Source organism: Mercenaria mercenaria, chromosome 15, assembly GCF_021730395.1.
Source record: "Mercenaria mercenaria strain notata chromosome 15, MADL_Memer_1, whole genome shotgun sequence".
NCBI classification, from domain to species: Eukaryota; Metazoa; Mollusca; class Bivalvia; order Venerida; family Veneridae; genus Mercenaria; species Mercenaria mercenaria.
This window is the reverse complement of record NC_069375.1, coordinates 6079913-6102615: the sequence shown is the minus strand read 5'-3', so window position 1 is coordinate 6102615 and position 22703 is coordinate 6079913. Positions and strand designations below refer to the sequence as shown.

The following is a 22703-nucleotide window of genomic DNA, read 5'->3' as shown; positions in this document are numbered from 1 at the left end:
TGATTTTTCAAAGTTTCAGACTGAAATAACAGAATTTGATAATGTATTAAATAAAACTTCAATAAAATATTTTTCTAGTCACATTCATTGAACACTCTGGACCATTTGGAATTTACTTATAAATGCTTCCCTAAGGACATTAAACTAAGTATATTATTTTTCATTGTAACACCAAAGAACAATCTCAAAATGTTTTGTACTAAGTTTCATAAATTCTTTGAAATTGCTCCATACTTTACCTTCATTATAATCTGTTCATTAGAAGCATCCATCTGCAGTTTCCTAGCTTGAACTTCCTCGGTGATATTATCAAGCTCCTGAGCTGCTACCTGAACCTGATCAGCATAATGTTGCTCCATCTCATTCAGCTGCTTGGATTTCTTCTTCAGTTGTGCCTTGAGAATGTCATTGGCCTCGCGGTAGTCTGCAATCTCTTCTCTCAGAGCACTTACCTACATACCAGGTTAGAGACAGTAGGTCAGCCATTTTGTTACAGAAAATGATAAAGCAACTAAAACTGCTGGAAACATCAAAAGAAACCCAAAGATTGATGCACTCCTTAAAGGCACTGACCTCCAGATTTTGGCTGAAAAATGATCTGTCTTTCAAATTGAAGTTTGGTCATATTATGAACATGGGAATATGAGTTTTTGTTTCTAAACTATTTTAAAAATACCAAATCAATAAAAAATGATGACCGCGTCAGGAAACGAACCCGACCGCCGCTGCAATAAAAAAAGTTTTCCGTTGTCATTACCAATACAGCTATGGAGGATTTAGTGTTCAATGTGCATTAAATATACATTGTAGATATTTATAATAGTGGCAGTTTACCTCTAGTAAAGCGTTACAAGTGCTTTTCGATTTTCATCGTAAAAAGTACATGTAGTAAAAACAACTAATTTTCATGTGTTTTATATGTGTAATTAAATCCTAAAGCATTCCCAAGAAATATAGCATTACTTTCCAGACATCTTAAAATAATCCTTTTTTGTTGTCGAACGATCAGGAGGCGATAGCCTTTAAACTCATTATCTATTTGTGAAACTGTTTACGAATAAAGTTTGTTTGTTCTGACTGGTATAAGAAGCACCCAATGAAACTATTATGGCATATTTCCAGCTTGAAAGGAACTAACCCACACATTTTAGGCAAAAAAAATTCTCTCAACAAGAGGGCCAAGATGGCCCTAGGTTGCTCACCTGAGTAACACACCATAACAGTGTAAACATGTTTGACCTTGTGATATCATGGAGACAAATATTCTGACCAATTTTCATTAAGATTGGACCAAAAATGTGGCCTAGCTAGCTCTTGAGTGTAATCAAGCATTTTATTTGATTTGACCTAGTGACCTAGTTTTGACCCCAAATGAACCAGATTCGTAATTGTCCAAGATTTCATAAAAACAAACATTCTGACAAAGTTTCGGGAAGATTGAAGCAAAAATGTGGCCTCTAGAGTGTATACAAGCTTTTCCTTTGATTTGACCTAGTGACCTAGTTTTTGACCTCACCTAACCAAGATTCTAAATCATATAACAAATATATTCTTACCAAGTTTATGAAGATAGAATCAAAAATGTTGCCTCTAGAGCATAAACAAGCTTTTCCTTTGATTTGACCAGGTGACCTAGTTTTTGACCCCATATGACTCAGTTTCAAACTTGGCCTAGGAATCATCGAGATAAACATTCTGGCCAAGTTTCATGAAGATAGGGTCATAAATGTGGCATCTAGGGTTTAAACAAGCTTTTCCTTTTATTTGACCTGGTGACCTAGTTTTTGACCCCACATGACCTAGTTAGAACCTGGCCTAGGGATCATCAAGATAAACATTCTGTGCAAGTTTGTATCAAATCAAAGCATAAATGAAACCTCTATATGGCTGAAAGGGCCAAAATAGAAAATTTTGCCTTATTCAGGGGCAGGAACTCTAGAACTCGTGAAGGAATCTAGCCGGTTTTCAAACAGAATCGAGATCTTATTGTGACTTAAGTTGTGTGTAAGTGTGGTTAAAATCGAATGTAAAATGTCACTTCTATCATGTTCACAAGGTAAACAAGAGCTGTCGGATGACAGCGCGCTCGACTATTCAAAGAATTGATTGAAGAATGGGGTCAAAATATTTCCATAGATTTTCAGACTAAACAAAAAAATGGATTAAACAAAAAATGTTCCTGTATTTGTGGATTTCGATTAGTCTTGCACTAAATGGCAATGTGTGACCATGATAGCAAATATGTTAAGTTATATGTTAGGCAAAACATGGACTTATATGAAAAATTTAACTAATTTCTAAGTCCAAAAAGGGCCATAATTCAGTCAAAATAGTTGACAGAGTTATGTACTCTTGCCTACAGATGGAAATCATGTTGATAAACTAGTGTTAAAAGTTTCAAAGCCACAGTTCAAACAGTTTTGACAAAATGCTGACTTGTAAGAAAAACTGAACAAATTTCAAAGTCCAAAAAGGGCCATAATTCAGTCAAAATAATTGTCAGAGTTATGTACTCTTGCCTACAGATGGAAATCATAATGATAAACAAGTGTTTAAAGTTTAAAAGCCATATGTCAAATAGTCTTGACAAAACATGGCCATTTACAAAACAGAACCAATTTCCAAGTTCAAAAAGGGCCATAATTCAGCCAAAAAAGATGAGAGAGTTACGTACTCTTGCCTATTGATAGAGACTATTATACTGAACAAGATACAAAAGTTTCAAAGCCATATGTCAAACACTTTACACAAAATATAAACTGGTACGAAAAACTTAACCAAGATTTCTAAGTCAAAAGGGGCCATAATTCAGTCAAAATGCTTGATGGAGTTATGTACTCCTGCCTACAACTGGACATTGTGATGGTAAACAAGTGTTGAAAGTTTCAAAGCTTTATCTCAAAAGACTTTGTCAAAATGTGGACTGGTACGAAAAACTTAACCAAGATTTCTAAGTCAAAAAGGGGCCATAATTCAACCAAAATGCTTGATGGAGTTATGTACTCTTGCCTACAACTGAACATGGTGATGGTAAACAAGTGTTGAAAGTTTCAAAGCTTTATCTCAAAAGACTTTGTCAAAATGTGGACTGGTACGAAAAACTTAACCAAGATTTCTAAGTCAAAAGGGGCCATAATTCAGTCAAAATGCTTGACAGAGTTATGTACTCTTGCCTATAACTGGACATGGTGATGGTAAACAAGTGTTGAAAGTTTCAAAGCTTTATCTCAAAAGACTTTGTCAAAATGTGGACTGGTACGAAAAACTTAACCAGGGTGTGACGCCGACTCCGACGCCGTGGTGAGTAGGATAGCTCTACTTATTCTTCGAATAGTCGAGCTAAAAATAACAGATTTTGGCTCTTTCAGGGGTCAATCAGGGGCCATAACTCCGGAACATATTATTGGTACTGACGGATTCATCATGGAATACAAGATATATTGATGCTAAAGCTATTTTGGAAGTTTGTATCAAATCAAACCATAAATGAAGTCTCTATATTGCTGCAAAAGCCCAAATATCAAATTTTGGCCCTTTAAGGGGCAATAACTGTCTAACCCATGATGGGATCTGGCCAAAAGGAACCAAGATATTACGCCAATACAAATTATGTGCAAGTTTGATTAAAATTGATTGCAAAATGTGGTCTCTATCATGTTTACAAGAAACTGTGAACGGATGGACAGACGACGGACAAAATGCGATCACAAATTTAAAGCTCACCCTGTCACTATGTGACAGGTAAGCTAAAAAGTGAGTACTCTGAAAATGACTAGTGGTACAAACTTATTGACACAAGATTTTTTGAAAGATATTCTTATAAATAACCAAAAATATTTTGCAGAATGTAGTAAACCGTTGCAACACTTCTGAAATAATGCAGAAAATGTACATTCTTCTTGCATTTTTACCAATATCTAACTTTTATTTTCACCCACTTTATCATTTTTCATTGTCATATATACATTCTATGCCAAGCTTGGTGGAAACGAACATGTTAAAAAATTTCACCCAAACTCTGGGCAAGTAGCTTTAAGACACACCCTAAAACGTTGACATTATTTCAGACAATGGTGACCACCTAGTAGATAAATCCACTGATATTTCAAAAGCTAGCAGACAGGTACAGTATTTCCTTGATGTACCATTATTACTGAGGTGTTTTTACTAAGCAAACACATACATGTCAACCAGTATGTCAAGAAATCTCTGAAAAGTAAAACTTCCTTCCCTACATGGAAAGTAGTAGATAACACAATGTCAAGAACAATTAGGAAGGCCCTCTACTGCTCCCCTGACCGAGTTCTTACCAAAACTGACCCAGTACCCAATATGACAAAGATTCCACTGAGGCAAACACTCTGATCAAGTTTGACATAAAGCAGGTATAAAATGTGGCCTTTTCTGTGTAAACAAGGCTTTTTTTCTACGATTTCACCTTGTGTTGTAGTTTTTGACCTCAAATAAACTGTTTCACAGCTAATCTAGATTTTATAAAGACAAACATTCTGACAGTTTCCAGAAGATCAGGTAGAAAAATGTGGTTTCTGGAGTGTTAACAAGGTTTTTTATTATCTGACCTAGTGAAGTTTTTTATCCAAGATGAAGAAGTATTCAATATGTCTGAGATTTTATTCTGGTAAGCATTCTGACCAAGTTTCATTAAGATTGAGACAAAATTGTGACCTCAATAAAGTGCTAAGATTCAAACTGTTTATGATGCATGACAAAGATGACAGACAAGACAGGGTGATCTTACTACCTCACATTGTGTACTATATGCTCTGGCAAGATAAAGTCAACAATTTTAATTCTCTTAGAAAATAAATTCTCAATAAAACTGTGTCAAGGTCTCACTTCTGACTGGTATTTCACTGTAAGATCATCATGTTCCTCTGAGAGTTTCCGTAACTCCTGTTCCTTCCGAGATTTTGCATCTTTCTCCTTCACCTTGGCTGCTCCAAGTTCTTCTGCCAGACGTGCGGCATCCCCTTCCTGAGACTGTAATACATGTTTGTCATAATAAATACAATCTCCACAATATTATGTAGCCAAAAATATTTCATGTACCATTTGCATTAATTTCTTCCAAAATGTAACACTTTATTACAGCAAGATTCTACTTCTTTATCTGTAGTTAAATGTTTAAATTGTTTTGCTAGGTTTAATGTCACATCAACACAATTATAGGTCATATGGTGACTTTCCAGCTTTGATGGTGGATGAAGATCTCAGGTGCCCATCCATGCATTATTTCATCAAGGGCGGGCACCATGGTAGAACAATCTTCCTTAAGCCAGCTGGATGGCTTCCTCACATGAAGAATTCAATGCTCCACTTGAGGCTCAAACCCACATCGGAGCGGGACAAGTGATTTGAAGTCAGCAATCTTAAATCACTCTGTCATTGAGGCCCCTTAAATGTCCAATACTAAGGAAAGTGAACATTTTAATTTCTTTTAAAAAGCACAGAAACTATTTCATTTTATTGGAAAATGAAAGATGGTATGTAGAAATTCGAAATAAATCGCAGTATATGTACAATTATTTTTCTATGAAGTATGAAGAAAGTTAAAAAGACCTGGGGGGTCATTCTGTCGATTCATTGATATTTCAACATAATACACATACATTTCTTTGAGTTCCAAAGACCTTCTGTAAATTTTGACCTGCCAGTCTTCATTATTTAGTGTCTTGCAGAAGTCTATGCACTGGCTATGAAAAAAATTGCCAACTCACTTTCCCTTAGTAATGGACCTTTAAATGTTAAAATTATAGTAATTATTATAATACTGTCTTCAATGCTCTGTTTCAGTTTTTCTGGTATATCATTTTTTAAAAACTTAAACATGATAATTCACATTTCATTGATGTACCTTGTGCCTTCAATTTTTTACCTAGAAAGACTGAGTTTATTACCTCATTCATACCAGAACCAGTTCATCAATTGTATCTGTTCAGCTGAACCTGCTTTAGCAGCCACTTAAGTAGCCACTTGCCTAAGGTGCCAGTTAATAATTTTCCCAAACTGACTTTTTCTTCTACTTTCATTTTATCTTAAGCAGCTACCAGCCTTCAGCAGCCAAACTGTGTCACTCCCCTGACTGACAGATTAATACAGGTTGGCTTGTACTTGTATGCAGCCATTGATGGGCGCGATTTATTTACAGTGAAATTCACTACTCTCTGCCATTGACTTACTTCAAGTATGGACCTTAATTCCTCAAGTTCTCTGCCATTGACTTACTTCAAGTATGGGCCTTAATTCCTCAAGTTCTCTGCCATTGACTTACTTCAAGTTCTCTGCCATTGACTTACTTCAAGTATGGGCCTTAATTCCTCAAGTTCTCTGCCATTGACTTACTTCAAGTATGGACCTTAATTCCTCAAGTTCTCTGCCATTGACTTACTTCAAGTATGGACCTTAATTCTTCAAGTTCTCTGGTAAGTTTCTCATGTTCTCTATTTGCATGTGCTAATTCTCGGCGAGTCGCCATGAAGTCTGAGTGTTGTTGTTGTAACTGCTCCCTGTAACAACAATACATGTATTAGATTAAAGAGGTATATACACATGTACATTCAAATATCAATGTAATATTACAGTTTGTAATGTGCGTAAAATAATCAAAAATTTCATTTAACTTCTTATGAGTATGTCAAATTTTTACAGTGCAACCAATGTAGTAGAGGGCATTCCTATATATTTCAAAGCATATACATGTACAAGTATTTTTTTTCTTTTTGGCTTAACATTACACTGACAATTATAGTCATATGACAACTTGCTTGCATTCTGACAGTTGAGGAAGACACCAGGTGCCCCTCTGGGCATTATTTCATAATAGGCGACCTCCTGGGTGGAGCCACCAACCTTCTGTCAGCTAGTTACATGGTTTTCTCACATGAAAGATTTATGCCCAAATTAAAATTTTGAACCCACATCAGTGAGGGGCAAGTGATATGAAGTCAGAGTCATTAACAGAATGGCTAAGGAGGCTCCATGTTCCTGAATAACTTTTTTTAAATAAATAAACACTGCCAGGAACTCAATGAAATTACTTCTATTTTACAAGTTATCTACAATTAAATTCTTTACAAACAAGTAAAAGTACATTTTAAATTGAGAAAAAAACATGACCAACTTGAGTTGTGCCCCTTTAAATATGAGTAACAATATTACCAGTAAGAATATTAGCTTATAAATTTCCCATTATAGCTAGCTTTGTGTGAAAAAAAAAGTTTTTTATTTTAAAGTTAACACCAATTAATTTCTATGTGTCAGAGGTCTGTGCAAATATAGTGTAATGATATTAAGGTTACCTGGTAAGTCTTAATTCCTGAGTGATGTCCACATTTTCATTCTTCTGTTCTTCTAACTTCATTTTCTGTCTTTCTACAAGCTAAATACAGAAGAAGAAGTGAAAAGTTACTTATTTTCTGCTGCATACAACTGAAATACAATGGAATAAAGCATACAACTTAAATATAACAGAACTAGAGATGCTTTTGAGAAAAGCGCATGTCTCCCACAACTGCCTAATCATCTTGCGCATGCGCTTTTGTGCACCCAAAACGTACCCTATACTACTAATTTCGCATGCGCTTTCGTGAAGGCAAAACGCACCCTATACTACTAATTAGGTACCTTTTGCCTGTATGAAAGTGCATGCAAAATGAGGATTTTTCGGTAATTCAAGGGCCATAATTCCAAAAAGCCTGAGCCGATTTGGCTAGTTATCGAACTTGGCCGAGGTCTTATGGTCAGACACATTTTGTTCAAGTTTGGTGAAGATCGGGTGAGAAATGTTCGATTTAGAGAGCAGACAAGCTTTGTGACAGACAGACTGACACACAGACAGGAGTAAATCAATATGTCTCCCACACCACTGTGTGGTGGGAGACATAATAAAGCATGCAACTTATATTCAATAGAATAAAACATACAAGTGAATACAATAGAATTAAGGATTTCTTTTCTCCTAGGCCCTACCTCCTACCACCTAAGGTAGCAATCGTGTACTTGAACGGATGGATGGGCAAGACTAAAGCAATATGCCCCCACCACTCATAGTAGGGGCACAAAAACATAATTGAAGCATTTCGATCAAATAACAGCTGATGAATATATATCAATACATGCTTACTGTTTCAAGTTCTTGCAGTTTTGCAGACTTTGAGTTGAGGTCTAATTGTTGTTTTTGACAGATTTGTTCTGACTGTTGATGTTGAAGTGTTTTCTCCCTCAGCTGTGCCTGTGTCTGCTGCAACTTGTCATCCAAGTCACCTATCTGCAACACAGAACAGATATTCAGTTAAAAAGTCTTAAGTCTGAAAACTAACCAAACTTAAGCTTAACCTTTCCTCTTCTTAATTTCTAAAATGGACTATCATTCAATTTGGGCAGTACCATTTGTTATTTGAAGGGGTGTTCACTGGAAATTTACTGACTGGATAGCTAACAGTGCAGACCAAGATAAGCCTACATGGATACTGGTCTGCACTAGTTGCACAGGCAGACTCACCTGCCACCAGCAGACTAAAGGTTAATATATATCCCTTCTTAGCAAAATTTTGAAAATCAACTCTATGTCAAAATTAACATGAAATCTAGTGCTTATGCACAATGATATTCCATGTCTCACACTCTTCTTATTTCAAAATTATTCTGGTTACCTTGTTGCAAATTTGGAGTACCCTCAAAATTTCTTCTACAAGCTAGTATGTATTCTTACTCACTTTGTTAAAGTTTTACTGCAACAACAGCCAAGTAAAATTTAATATCTCAATGTGTCTGAGGAAAACCTAGTGTCCTATATAAAGATGTACTCGTACAATGCAAAACAATCAATTCTTTTAAAATGCTTTTCAAACTCCTTGGTACAAAATGTATGTTAAATATTTCATGTTAATATGAACATACATATGAGGCTACTTAGTGTAAAACAATTTGCACCAATTTTCTTTTCCAGTTATTGACATGTAAAAATACATTGTCCCTTGGAATGCGCAATACTGAGTTTCAGCTGTATTTTAAGTCAAAATTCTGTAGTATATACTTTGTTTGTTTTAAGACAATTTTCTTAAGCAAATGAAATAATTCCAGCTGATGTGGCAAAGAAGCCCAACTGTTTCTCCTTTGCAAGTTTCAGGCATGAAGAGAGATTCACAAAGTGGAACCGTCAATGTTTTGCTATGCAGTCTGTCATGGCAATGTTACACTATAAAATTCAATTAGGCGAGGAAAAAAAATTGCTTTGAATACTGGCACAGTTTTCTTTAGAACGCAATGAATTTAAAATTAATGTATTTCCAATTTTAATATTTACCTGTTTTGTTCTTTCATGTACTTCAGTTTCCTGTTTACGGACGTTAGAATCGAGTTTCTGTATTCTATGTTCCATCTCTTGATGCTGCTCCTTGATTGTCTGGTCCAGCTGGTTCACCTACAGAACATGTTCTCATTCTTACACCAATTACACAATGTGCTTTTACTAACTAATCATGTACAGATGAAGAATTATAAAATACAGGGTATAAATTCTGCTTTTAAATAATTCATTGCAGATGGCACTCACAGAATATATTCTTATTTATAAATCAATTAATGACTGACAACCTTAGAAAATATCTTCAAATTACAAATGGACAATACACAAAATGTAATTATTTTCATTTATAATCAATTTCAGACAGACACTTGCAGTATGTATTCTCAAAAATGTATTTAATAATTAATTGTTGATGAAAAGTCACAAAATATATTACAATTCTCAACTGTAAACCAATTACAGATTTTCATATAGTTCTAAGGTTGGGGATACAAATCAGACACTACAGATTCATTCTATTTCATATAATTTATGAAATTACTGCCAACATCTGAATTCATCATACATTTAATTATATTTTAAAAAGAACACAGAACTTTTTGAAAACAAAATGATTCTTTTAAGACAAAAATCATGTATAACCATTTAAGTTGTCCAATGTTATGGGATAAGAATCGTTAATTCAACAATAAAGAACAAAATCTCACTTAATAAATGAAAACTTTGCTAAGGGTGTTACATTAATATCATTTTAACCAAGTAAGGAATTTTTGTAAGTTTTGAGGTAAACAATGTATATACCAAGGCAACTCTCTCATCCAGTTCTTCTTGTCTTTGTTCTAGCAACTCCCTGAGATTTTCTACTTCAGTTTTCTTTATGCTTAATTCTTCTTGTGTAGCCCTGTAAAAGAGAGTGTCACATAAAACCCAATACATTTCTTTCAACAAGGGAGGAATTATTTATTTAAAAAGTGTGTATTCTGTCTAAATTCACTATGACAAATAGTTTTATGTTGTTTCCTTAGCATAAGGTTATACAGAACTGAGTATGGTGACAACTATCAAACTTCAGCATTCTCATTGGTTAATTTCAAACCTAAGCTCAAAATCAACCAATCAGATGCTAGAGATATGAGACAACTGTAGATCTAACTGCTAAGCAAGCTCAGTGCCAACTTTTCTTTAACCTACAGCCTGCTGGCGCCAAGTGATTCTGCCTTTGCAACCTGTGCAGACCAAGCTCAGCCTGCACGGATGTCATGGTCTGCATTGGTTGCTATTCAGTCAGTAAATTTTCAGTGAACACCCCTTTGAAAAAAAAATGATATTGTCCAAATGGAATGGACAAGTTCAATTTTGACATTTAGCAGGCTAAATATTAATTAAGTCAGAAACATAACCTGCTTTTTACTGTTTACTTGATATATGGGATGACTTCACAATTAAAAATTGATGTCAATTGTTATTCATTTACTTTCAGATGTATTGACCATATATTTTACATCAGTTGAAAACATTTCTTTGTCTTACCTTTGTACAGAATTTTCAAAATTTCCAATGAACACCTGCTCCCAAATAATCTGCTATATCCGTTCTTGGAAAAAATTACTTCACACTCAACATGACACACAAATAGAAACAATAAGGCCATATAGGTATGAAGCTTTTAATTATACAAATATAAACACACTGAGGAAGGGAAGGCACATGTATTTCAACAACTTTCTAATGCAACAACTTCAACAGTATCTTAAGAAACACTTTGATTCAACACTGTTGTATGAGGTATGTTCGGAAAGTTCCAAGACTCTATCGATATTTTCCTATGTTTTTAGATACAAAAACCAACAAACATACCAATTACAGACACAAGCCTTGTTAATATAATTTCAAAATCTTAACATTCTGTGTTGATGCACTGAATAGTTATCGTATCCATAGCAACCTCATATACATAATACCAACCAGCACCGTATTTTATACAATCCTTTTGAGTTTTATCCACATGTTCTGTTGATCAATATGCGGGAAATGTCATGTTTGTGTTGAAATGACTTCAATTTCCACTTATATTGAAGTCAGATCATGTTTCTGCATGGAAATAAACAAACAGGTGCTCATAAACATGGATCTCCACATCATTGAAAAGCAGCGAGTTATCATTCAGTTTTACTAAAGCATCAATGTTTACCAACAAAGACACGTGAAATGCTATATCAGTCATTTGGTGAGAAGACATTGAGCCGTTCTGTCTTGTTTGAATAGTATAGATGGTTTAAAGAAGGAAGAACATCAATGGGGGATGATAGAAGAGCAGGGAGACCTAGCCTGAGAGCAGGGAAGGCTAGCATCATGAGGGTCGTGCTGGATACGGGCAGGAGAATTTCGATACGCAAGATTGGAGGGATGTGTGACACTGGGGTGGTAACCGCACACAAGATAGTGTCAGAAACCCTCAATAACCTATTGTTTAAAAAATGTGCTTGGCTCTTGGGTTCAGCGGCACATGAAATGTGTGCGGGGCTAGTGGGCATTACTATGAGAGTGAGTAACATTAACTTGACGTTGCGCTTAAAATGACATTGCCTTGGGTCGACAGCTCTATACTGTGAGTGTTAATTTTACTGTATCTCATATTTTTATAGTTGGAATGTACTGAAAATTTGTACACAATTACAAGTATGGTTAATCTATGTGTTTGTGATTTTTTGATACATCACTCTTCCTTGTTTTTCTTACATGATCACAGTCTTGTAACTTTCCAAACTTACCTGGTACTAACAACAGGCTGACAGCATTTACAGATTAAAACATTCACAAATATAAACTACAACTGAAACTCGGTATCTCAAACTCGCTTACCTCGAAATTCCAAATTTTCAGGTCCTGTCAAATTTCCTTCTTTATATATGTAATTCAACTTCGGTTACATCAAAATTTGACTTACCGAGACTCCGGATGTGTCGAAAGGGATTTTCAGTCCCGTCAATAAAATTCAAGTGCATTGTGAACTTGGTAAGTCAAAGTGAGAAAAATATGGGATAAAATTTCACACGTCATTGTGAATGTGGTATTTTTCTAACACATGTCCATGTTTATTGCCTAACAAGAAAGCCGTGATGCTGACATATCAAAGGTGCGGTGATTATCAAAGTGAGATGATGTCATACTTGTTTGCACGTGCCATAATGATAACTGTTTGACGTAAACAGTAGATTTCTTTAATCAGCTGTCATTTGTTTTGGAGACGTTATGAAAATTGTTTTTAATTTAAGCTAATGAATAAATTAGTTTGAACAGTTGGGATCTTTAACAAGGATTAATTAGAGGTAATTGCGATGAGACTGTATAACAAGAGCTGTCGGATGACAGCGCACTCGACTATTCGAAGAATTGATTGAAGAATGGGGTCAAAATATTTCCATAGTTTTTCAGACTAAACAAAAAAATGGATTAAACAAAAAATGTTCCTGTATTTGTGGATTTCGATTAGTCTTGCACTAACTGGCAATGTGTGACCATGATGGCAAATATGTTAAGTTATATGTCTGGCAAAACATGGACTTATATGAAAAATTTAACTAATTTCCAAGTCCAAAAAGGGCCATAATTCAGTCAAAATAGTTGACAGAGTTATGTACTCTTGCCTACAGATGGAAATCATGTTGATAAACTAGTGTTAAAAGTTTCAAAGCCACAGTTCAAATAGTTTTGACAAAACGCTGACTTGTTAAAAAAAACTGAACAAATTTCAAAGTCCAAAAAGGGCCATAATTCAGTCAAAATAGTTGTCAGAGTTATGTACTCTTGCCTACAGATGGAAATCATAATGATAAACAAGTGTTTAAAGTTTAAAAGCCAAAATGTCAAATAGTCTTGACAAAACATGGACATATATAAAACAAAACCAATTTCCAAGTTCAAAAAGGGCCATAATTCAGCCAAAAAAGACGAGAGAGTTACGTACTCTTGCCTATTGATAGAGACTATTATACTGAACAAGATATAAAAGTTTCAAAGCCATATGTCAAACACTTTACACAAAATATAAACTGGTACGAAAAACTTAACCAAGATTTCTAAGTCAAAAGGGGCCATAATTCAGACAAAATGCTTGATGGAGTTATGTACTCTTGCCTACAACTGGACATTGTGATGGTAAACAAGTGTTGAAAGTTTCAAAGCTTTATCTCAAAAGACTTTGTCAAAATGTGGACTGGTACGAAAAACTTAACCAAGATTTCTAAGTCAAAAAGGGGCCATAATTCAACCAAAATGCTTGATGGAGTTATGTACTCTTGCCTACAACTGGACATGGTGATGGTAAACAAGTGTTGAAAGTTTCAAAGCTTTTTCTCAAAAGACTTTGTCAAAATATGAACTGGTACGAAAAACTTAACCAAGATTTCTAAGTCAAAAGGGGCCATAATTCAGTCAAAATGCTTGACAGAGTTATGTACTCTTGCCTATAACTGGACATGGTGATGGTAAATAAGTGTTGAAAGTTTCAAAGCTTTATCTCAAAAGACTTTGTCAAAATGTGGACTGGTACGAAAAACTTAACCAGGGTGTGACGCCGACGCCGTGGTGAGTAGGATAGCTCTACTTATTCTTCGAATAGTCGAGCTAAAAATTAACTTCTTGGGGGGAAAGCATCATTCATTCAAAATGTCAGATCGAATGTCAATTCCTAGGGAGAGAAATGTGGTAAAAAAGGAAGTTTGATTCAAAAACATTTGAGGTTAGTATCAGTTTTATTCCTCAAAAAACTGAAAACTTTGATAAACACAAACTGTACAGAATCGTGTATGCGTAAAGTGCCGACAGCGTATACAGGGCATCATGGAAACAGTTTTTTATTAAATCTTTTCATATTGTGTACTTATTTCATCCATATACGTCCCTCCTCATAACTCGAATTTCGCTTATCTTGAAATAAAAAGCAAGGTCCTTTGAAATTCGAGATACCGAGTTTCGACTGTATGTGTTGACCTTCAGGTAAAATCTGAAAATCTTTTTTTCATGAGTTCTCTAAACAAATATTGTAGAAAAAAACTTGTATCTTGTCAATGTTGCTACAATGTTAACACCTGATGTTCCATGAATTAATCATTCAAAATGTTTATCAAATAGCAGTAACTAACTTCCAGCCTTTGAAGAAAAACGCCATAACACAGTGAAGGAGTGAACTTTTCAAGATTGGAAGTAACAGCAAAAAAAAAGTAGTATGAACAGTATGGAACTCCTAACATTCAGTTGAGAACATTCCCATTCATCTTGCCTGATCTGAGTGATGAAAATATATGGGGTAAACACTTTTTTAGTTAGGACCTTCCTGCTTTGCGATTGGTGAAGCCACATTAAACATTAGACAATGGTGTTTAACTGTTAGACTGAACAGGTGTAATTACTGAATTCCTTTTAAATTTATCACAGAAAGATCATAATGCTCAGTACATTTCATCCTATGTCTGGTTAGTGTGGCTGAGACTGACTCCTGGCATCTGTACCTGTAAATTAAAATGAATGTTAGAACATCACTTTGAACATATTAACTAATTTGACCAACAAAGTTATCAATTATTCCATTCAAATATATTCCAGTGACTAGTTTGAAACTAAAATTCAGCAAATTGCTGTTATGTTGTTTATTATTCTCTTATAAAAATGTTTTGCAAAGTTGTTAATATGTATGAAATGCTGCTGGAATATATCTCAGCCATTACTTGTCTACAGAGATATTAAAGCATATTTTCATGAAAAAGAATTCTTGTAAATTTAAAGTAATGTATTCATATAATGAAACAAAGTTATTTCTACAAACAATATAGTTCTACAACATCAGTTGTGTGACAACATGTGAAATTTCCAAAATATGTGCATATCATCCAATCAACTACCTGATAATCAAGATGAAATATAAAATTTTAAAAGAATGTTGAGGTACGTAGTCAGGTCATTGATTTTTTCTATGACTGATCTTGATTTTATGTCGAACTAACATTGAATGTTGCATTTGATTTGGATTAACTACATATTTAATCTTTGAGCTAATCAAGTTGCTTACTATATAATGACCCATTTTGTAGAGAAAAGTTTAAGGTTGTTTTTTTTCTATAGTAAAATTAATTAAAAATAAGAGCTTGTCAAACACAAAATGCCCCCCTTGATGCATTCAGTAATAGCACAAGGAACAGAAATTATATGCTAACTGTAAACAAAACAGAAGTTTTACTGTTCTGGTTCAATGTGACCTTGACCTTTGACCTATTGACCTCAAAATCATCTGCTGGTCATGAACAACATCCCTATTAAGTTTTGTGGGCCCAAGCATTCTCAAGGTATTGTCCGGAAAGAGTTTAACTGTTCCAGGTAAATATGACCTTGACCTCTGGCCTACTGACCTCAAAATCTATAGGATTTATCTACTGCTCATGACCAACCTCCCTATCAAGTTTCATGATCCTAGGCCCAAGAGTTCTCAAGTAATTGTCTGGAAATGGTTTAAAAGTTCTGGGCCCATGTAACCTTGACCTTTGACCTACCTACCTCAAAATCAATAGGGGTCATATGCTGGTCATGATGAACCTCTCTAGCATCTTTCATGACCCTTGGCCTAAGCGTTCTCAAGTCCGCATCCAGAAACCCTTAAACTGTTCCTGGCCAATGTGATCTTGAATTTTGACTTCATGATCTCAAAATCAATAGGGGTCATCTGCTGGGCATGACCAATCTCCCTATCAATTTTCCTGATCCTAGGCCCAAGCGTTCTTGAGTTATCACCCGGAAACCGTTTTACTGTTCCTGGTCCCTGTGACCTTGACCTTTGACCTACTGATCTCGAAATCAATAGGGGTCATCTGCTGGTGATGAACAACCTCCCTATTAACTTTCACGATCCTAGGCCCAAGCAATCTTGAGTTATCATTCGGAAACCGTTTAACTGTTCTGGGTCACTGTGACCTTGATCTTTGACATACTGACCTCAAAATCAATAGGGGTCATCTGCTGGTGATGACCAACCTCCTTATCAACTTTCATGATCCTAGGCCAAAGCGTTCTTGAGTTATCACCCGGAAACCGTTTAACTGTTCAGGGTCACTGTGACCTTGACCTTTGACATACAGATCTCAAAATCATTAGGGGTCATCTGCTGGGGATGAGCAACCTCCCTATCAACTTTCATGATCCTAGGCCCAAGTGTTCTAGAGTTATCATCCAGAAAAGGATTGGTCTACATACCGACCAAAAGATCGACGGACAGACCAACAAACCGACATCTGCAAAACAATATACCCCTCCTTCTTTGAAGGGGGACATAATCACTGCAGCATGATGCTTGTACTACCAAAATGAAACACTGTGAATATGGCCGAATGTTTGACCTTTTGAGACCCATTATTAAATAATACTGCAGGAATATTACTAGGGCTGTCATCGATAGAAACGATATCGATGTATCAACGATATTTTTTTGTCGATCGATTATCGATTCCCATTTTCAAAAATCGATATTTTACAGAGAGAAACTAGAGCTATCACTAAAGGTGATGAATGTACCCCCCCGCATGCACTGACACAATACACTGCAATTTGACGCACACAAGATTGCATAATTATGTGGACTGTATGTATATAGACCGTATGTATACAGTATAGTAACAAAAAACAAAGTCCCATAACAATGCAGAATATTTATCTAAAAGAATGTAACATGCACCATGCACAACTACTGTTGGTACTGATCACTTGTGTGAAGTTTCATTAAATTGTGTGCAAGGGTTTGGTAGATTAGGCACACACAAGATTGCATATGCAGACTGTATGTACATAGTATGTTAACAAGAAACAAAGTCCCATAACTCTGCAATTTTTGTTGCTGAAAGAACATAACATGCCCCATGCACAACTACTGTTGTTACTGATCACTTGTGTGACGTTTCATTAAATTGTGTCAAGGGGATGAGGAGAGATGGTGCACACAAGATTGTGTCTATGTATATAGTATAGTAACAAAAAAACAAAGTCCCATAACTCTGCAAATTTTTTTTCTGAAAGAACCTAACATGCCCCATGCACAACTACTGTTGTTACTGATCACTTGTGTGAAGTTTCATTAAATTGTGTCAAGGGGATGAGGAGAGATGGTGCGCACAAGATTGTGTCTATATATACAGTATAGTAACAAAAAAAAAATCAAAGTCCCATAACTCTGCAAATTTTTTTTCTAAAAGAACCTAACATGCCCCATGCACAACTACTGTTGGTACTGATCACTTGTGTGAAGTTTCATTAAATTGTGTAAAAGGGGATGAGGAGAGATGGTGCGCACAAGATTGTGTCTATGTATATAGTATAGTAACAAAAAAAACAAAGTCCCATAACTCTGCAAATTTTTTTTCTAAAAGAACCTAACATGCCCCATGCACAACTACTGTTGGTACTGATCACTTGTGTGAAGTTTCATTAAATTCTGTCAAGGGGATAAGGAGAGATGGTGCGCACAAGATTGCGTCTACGGACAGACAGACAGACAGACAAACAACCTGAAACCAGTATACCCCCCCTTACAATTTTGTTGTCGGGGGGTACAAAAACTATCCAGATAAACATTCAGACCCTCAAAAACAATTAAGCTTACAAAGTTGTAAATTTAGATAAATGCAAAAGAGAAGTGAAGGCAAAATAAAAATGAAAGATTTTATTAATTTTTATTTGTTTCTTTTATTTTCATAAATACAAGTACAACACAATCAAACAGTAATATAAAAAGTAGGCAATAAAACTAAAAATAGCATTTACAGGAAGGTATATAGTATGCATATGAACAAATAGGTTGTTAATCTAACTTAATAATCGATATATCGATGTATCATCGATATTTGTCTTCTGATATATCGGTATCGTCGATATGCCTAAGACCCAATCAATGACAGCCCTAAATATTACACTAACAAATGAGGTAACATCTGTCTTCAACCAAAATGTGTATGCAAATCACACATACAACTGAAATTATAGAAATGACATAGGGTTGGAGTTACTGCCCTTGATGTGGGAGGTACAGACCTATCTCGTGTGAATGACACACATTTCTTAACATGCTCAACATTTGTGTAAACTTTCCTAACGTTTCACTGGATTCTCTTCTATCATTTAAACGTCAGTTACAGCTGAGAGAATTGTAAATGATGGATAGATATACTAACAAAGGGGGATATAATAATAAAGTAACCACTTTTTTAATAAAACTAAATGAACTTCATGCATAACTTTTACACAAACAAATGAACTAAATTTCAAGCTTTTAATACTTTTTCTTGGACGGCATAACCTGAAATATTACACCTGAACATGAAGACACAGTACAGTACAGTATCAAGTATATCTTAATGATCCATACCCTATCTTTGATTAACATCCTCTTCATGCCATTAAAACAGAACACGGAGAAGGGCCTTGATGCCAACACCATCTTCAGTTAGATGTGGCTCACTCCGCTTTGTATGTACCGCTGTTCCAGAGTAAAATTGCCGAGACAGGTGTTCATTGGAAAGAGCATCAATACTAGTATTGAACTTACATTTAAAAAAATTTCTAGAAACAAACGAAACAAAATATTTCCTATCATTCAATGTAATTACATGTTATTCATATCTCTCGTGTAGTACTTCATTTCTGGCTTTAACATTCTATTTATGTATAATCTTTTCCTCTATGTATTATTTGTTTGTTTGTTTGTTTTGGGTTTAACGCCGTTTTTCAACAGTATTTCAGACATGTAACGGCGGGCAGTTAACCTAACCAGTGGTCCTGGATTCTGTACCAGTACAAACCTGTTCTCCGCAAGTAACTGCCAACTTCCACACATGTATCAGAAGTGGAGGACTAATGATTTCAGACACAATGTCGTTTATCAAATAGTCACGGAGAACATACGCCCAGCCTGAGGACTGAACTCACGACCCCGCGATCCGTAGACCAAACGCTCTACCTACTGAGCTAAGCGGGTGGGCTTCTATGTATTAAGAGGTAAGCATAATACAGATGTAAACTTACGTAAGAGAATCTTTCATATCCTCCATCATTTCCTCCCTCGCCTTTGCCTCGTACCCAGCACGATCTAACTGCTTCTCCAGGTCTGCAATCCTCTCTAGAGAATCCTGGTGCATATCCTGTAATACACAAGTTATAATCTTACAATGATTGTAAGCAATTTCACATGCTAAATGAAAAACAAAATATATGTGAAAAAACTATGGATGAATTTATCGGTACAAGGTGCAAGTCTTGGTGCATATCCTTTCAACACATGGTTTACTCCCATAGTAAAATTATGCAGATTTTATGTGAAAAATACATAAGGTGTGTAAATAAGATATCTAGTATTACTACCATAAGCTGCCTAAGTGGTGTTTCTTATTTAAAATACCAATAACTCTTCATCAATTTAGTTCATGGATGGGATAAATTATAAAGATCACACAATTATGCGTGCTAACCAAGTGAAGCCAATGTGAAGGCTAACATACTGTGCAATAATTCAATATCTTGGACAAGAAATATTGTCGTTTTTGGCTAAAACAAGCTATTGCATGGGGACAGGAAATTGTGCAGTTCAGCTTTTACAGACAACACAAACTGGAATTTTAATTGTTTGTTTGTGCTTAATTTCATACATTGATGCAACCACAAAATAAATGAATATCAGGCCCCAACAGTTACTAACGGTTTCACCATAGCAACAGCTGTCTAATAACAGGACACAAATCTTCTAAAGATCAGTTAGATCTGCTAGATTACTTTACGTCATCTCATAAAATGAAATTTGTAGTATAAAGCAAAGACCTTTAGACCACCTATTAAGTATAACATGGACACAAATAATATATTGACATCAACATGATTGTGTGTTATTCCAGATGTTTCTTTGTTCCTAGTATATGAAGCTAACAGACACCTGTGATTCACTTTTACCTGTAATCTCTTGATTTCAATGTCAAGGTCAGTGACAAGTTGTAACTGCTGTTCCATATCAGCATTCTTCTGGTGAAGCTGGTCCTCAAAATCTGTCACTGTAATACATGAGGTTTTTTTGGTTATATTGAAACAGATTTGTATACTAGTTCTGAATTGTATTTTCTACATAATGACCCTTCGCTTCTATTTTTCTGATGCGTATGGGAATGATAACAATTGTATAGTATGACAAAAAGTAAACTTTCATACAATAATGACGGGCAGGTATGCCCTCTTAGTCTAGTAGGTGTGTGCTAATATAAATGAATAATGACTTCTTATACCAGAATTCTGAGATGTATTACATGCACACAGGCAGACGTCTATTTACAGAAAGCTTTTGATGTGAAATTTATTACTTCTGGTAGAATTGATAGTTTGAAAATGCTAAAATACTATACCAAGTTCAATTTTTTGTTCTAACTGCACCCTTATATCTCTGAGATCTCTCTCCAGTTTGGAGACACGTTCAGTCTTCACTTCCTGATCTTGTTGTTCATCATGTAGCTGCGAGTCCAGCAGTTCTATCTCTGTTGACAACTTGCTTCTCTCTTCCTCTACATGCCTGAACGTTATACAATATATTTAATATTTAACAATCACTTTGAGAAAATATTCATTACAAAACTGAAATGTTTTCATTAGGTGTTCAAATGTTTAATGGATATAAGTGTAAAAACAATGAAAAACATTATAGTGAATGAAAACTTTCCAACTGTCAAGCTTTAAAAATCTCCCAAGGTTCAGATACCTTGGTAGAGCCACTGACCGCTGGCAACTTGATGGCAGTAAAAGAGGCTTATTTTGATAAAAAAAAAAACCTGACTGAGGACTCGGGGTTTGAAGTCTGACCATTTAGACTTAAGAATGTCAAATATTCAGGATGCCAAAACTTTGTCTAAAGCACGTCACCACTCATAACAATCTGCAGAGCTGGCTATTGGCACAGAATAAATATTTTTATTTCACACCTATATATTTTTAACCAATTGGTAGCTTTTCTTTTTATCATGTGACAATACAATAGAAACCAGTTTTGTATTGTTTGTCACATGTACTTAAGTATACTATATTATAATAGTAACATCTGAAATCTACAATCCACAAACTCCATATTTTTTCATATTGGACTCCAGTCCAAAAAATCCATATCTTTTTCATATTGGAAGGGACAACCTCCGATTCCTTATAAGATTTGAAATTACATGTACTTGCCTTGTATATAGCGACAGCAGTAAATATTTTTTGAAAAAATTCGATAACTTTCTTATTTTTGAACGAAACATGTTTAGTGTAAGCACTCAATTTCTTAGTTAGAACATTTCCTATCCCATTATCATGGTTTTGGTTCAAAATTTCACAAAGTTGTTTTCGAAATTTTTTGCACTGAGAGTAGATCTTTATCAGAGAAGAACGTATTTTATATTAATGTGTGTTGTTTGCGAGTTAAAATGTATGAAGTTTTGTTTTCTACATCTATCTTTTTATGGTGAAAATAAAGAGGTAATTTAACAGTGTTGAGTACAATACTGAATTCAATTGGACTCGTACACAGCAGCATTCACCTCGTCAAAATATGGGTTATTACTGCTGTGTACTCGTCCACGAGAATTCAGTATTGTACTCAACACTGTTCTTCTTCTTCTCGTTTGCAATACTCAACACTGTTAAATAACCTCATAATCCTACACTCATACAAGATATAGCACAAAATCGGCCTGCCTAATAAACTTTGCTTTATCTAGTCAGTGTCAAGATATCACTTTTGCGGGAACTTTTGAAATCACTTATTTTATCAAAATTTTGCATTGAAAGCGTCAACATTGTATAGGAAAATGAGTGGTCAAATTATAGGTTTTTATCCTGAAGCAAAAATGTTATTGCTATTTTTCACTTTTACAGCACTTCAGCTGGAAATTTTGAAAACACAGATTTTCCGAATTTTTCATAGAAACCGTTATCATTGTATTGGAAATGTTCTAACTAAGTGGTAATATCAAAAGTTTTTATTTAGAAACAAAAAAGTTACTGCAATTTTTCAATTTTATCCACAAATAGAATTGCACTTGCAAACGTCATATAGGCCGATGACGTCAAGTCTGCACGCTGTTGCTCTTTCAAACGACTTTTTCCCTATCTTCTGAACAGGTAGGATAAATAGAATATTAGATTACTGTCTGAAAATTTTTAATTTATTAGGCTCGTCTACCAAAAAATATAAGGCTCAGCACAGCCTCGCCTAATATATTTTCTTCAACTCACCTGATAAATTTAAATTTGTCAGACAGTAACCTAATATTCTCTATTTAAGCATTCTGCCTCTTTACTTTGTGTGCTACTTTAAGAATAACAGAAG

The 22703-nt window shown here is 35.0% G+C and overlaps 1 protein-coding gene across 1 annotated transcript in view; it reads right to left on the bottom strand.

Annotated features, from left to right (window-relative positions):
• LOC123540424 (coiled-coil domain-containing protein 18-like) overlaps window positions 1–22703 on the bottom strand; it is a 56113-nt gene that overhangs the window by 12275 nt on the left and 21135 nt on the right. Inside the window, exons 19-28 of the mRNA XM_045325478.2 lie at window positions 20749–20912; window positions 20306–20403; window positions 19388–19503; window positions 10130–10229; window positions 9326–9442; window positions 8144–8287; window positions 7320–7399; window positions 6410–6527; window positions 4858–5001; window positions 240–452 (exon numbers count right to left, since the gene is read on the bottom strand). Of these exons, the coding sequence (XP_045181413.2) occupies window positions 240–452; window positions 4858–5001; window positions 6410–6527; window positions 7320–7399; window positions 8144–8287; window positions 9326–9442; window positions 10130–10229; window positions 19388–19503; window positions 20306–20403; window positions 20749–20912 (1294 nt within the window). The remainder of the gene's footprint in view (window positions 1–239; window positions 453–4857; window positions 5002–6409; window positions 6528–7319; window positions 7400–8143; window positions 8288–9325; window positions 9443–10129; window positions 10230–19387; window positions 19504–20305; window positions 20404–20748; window positions 20913–22703) is intronic.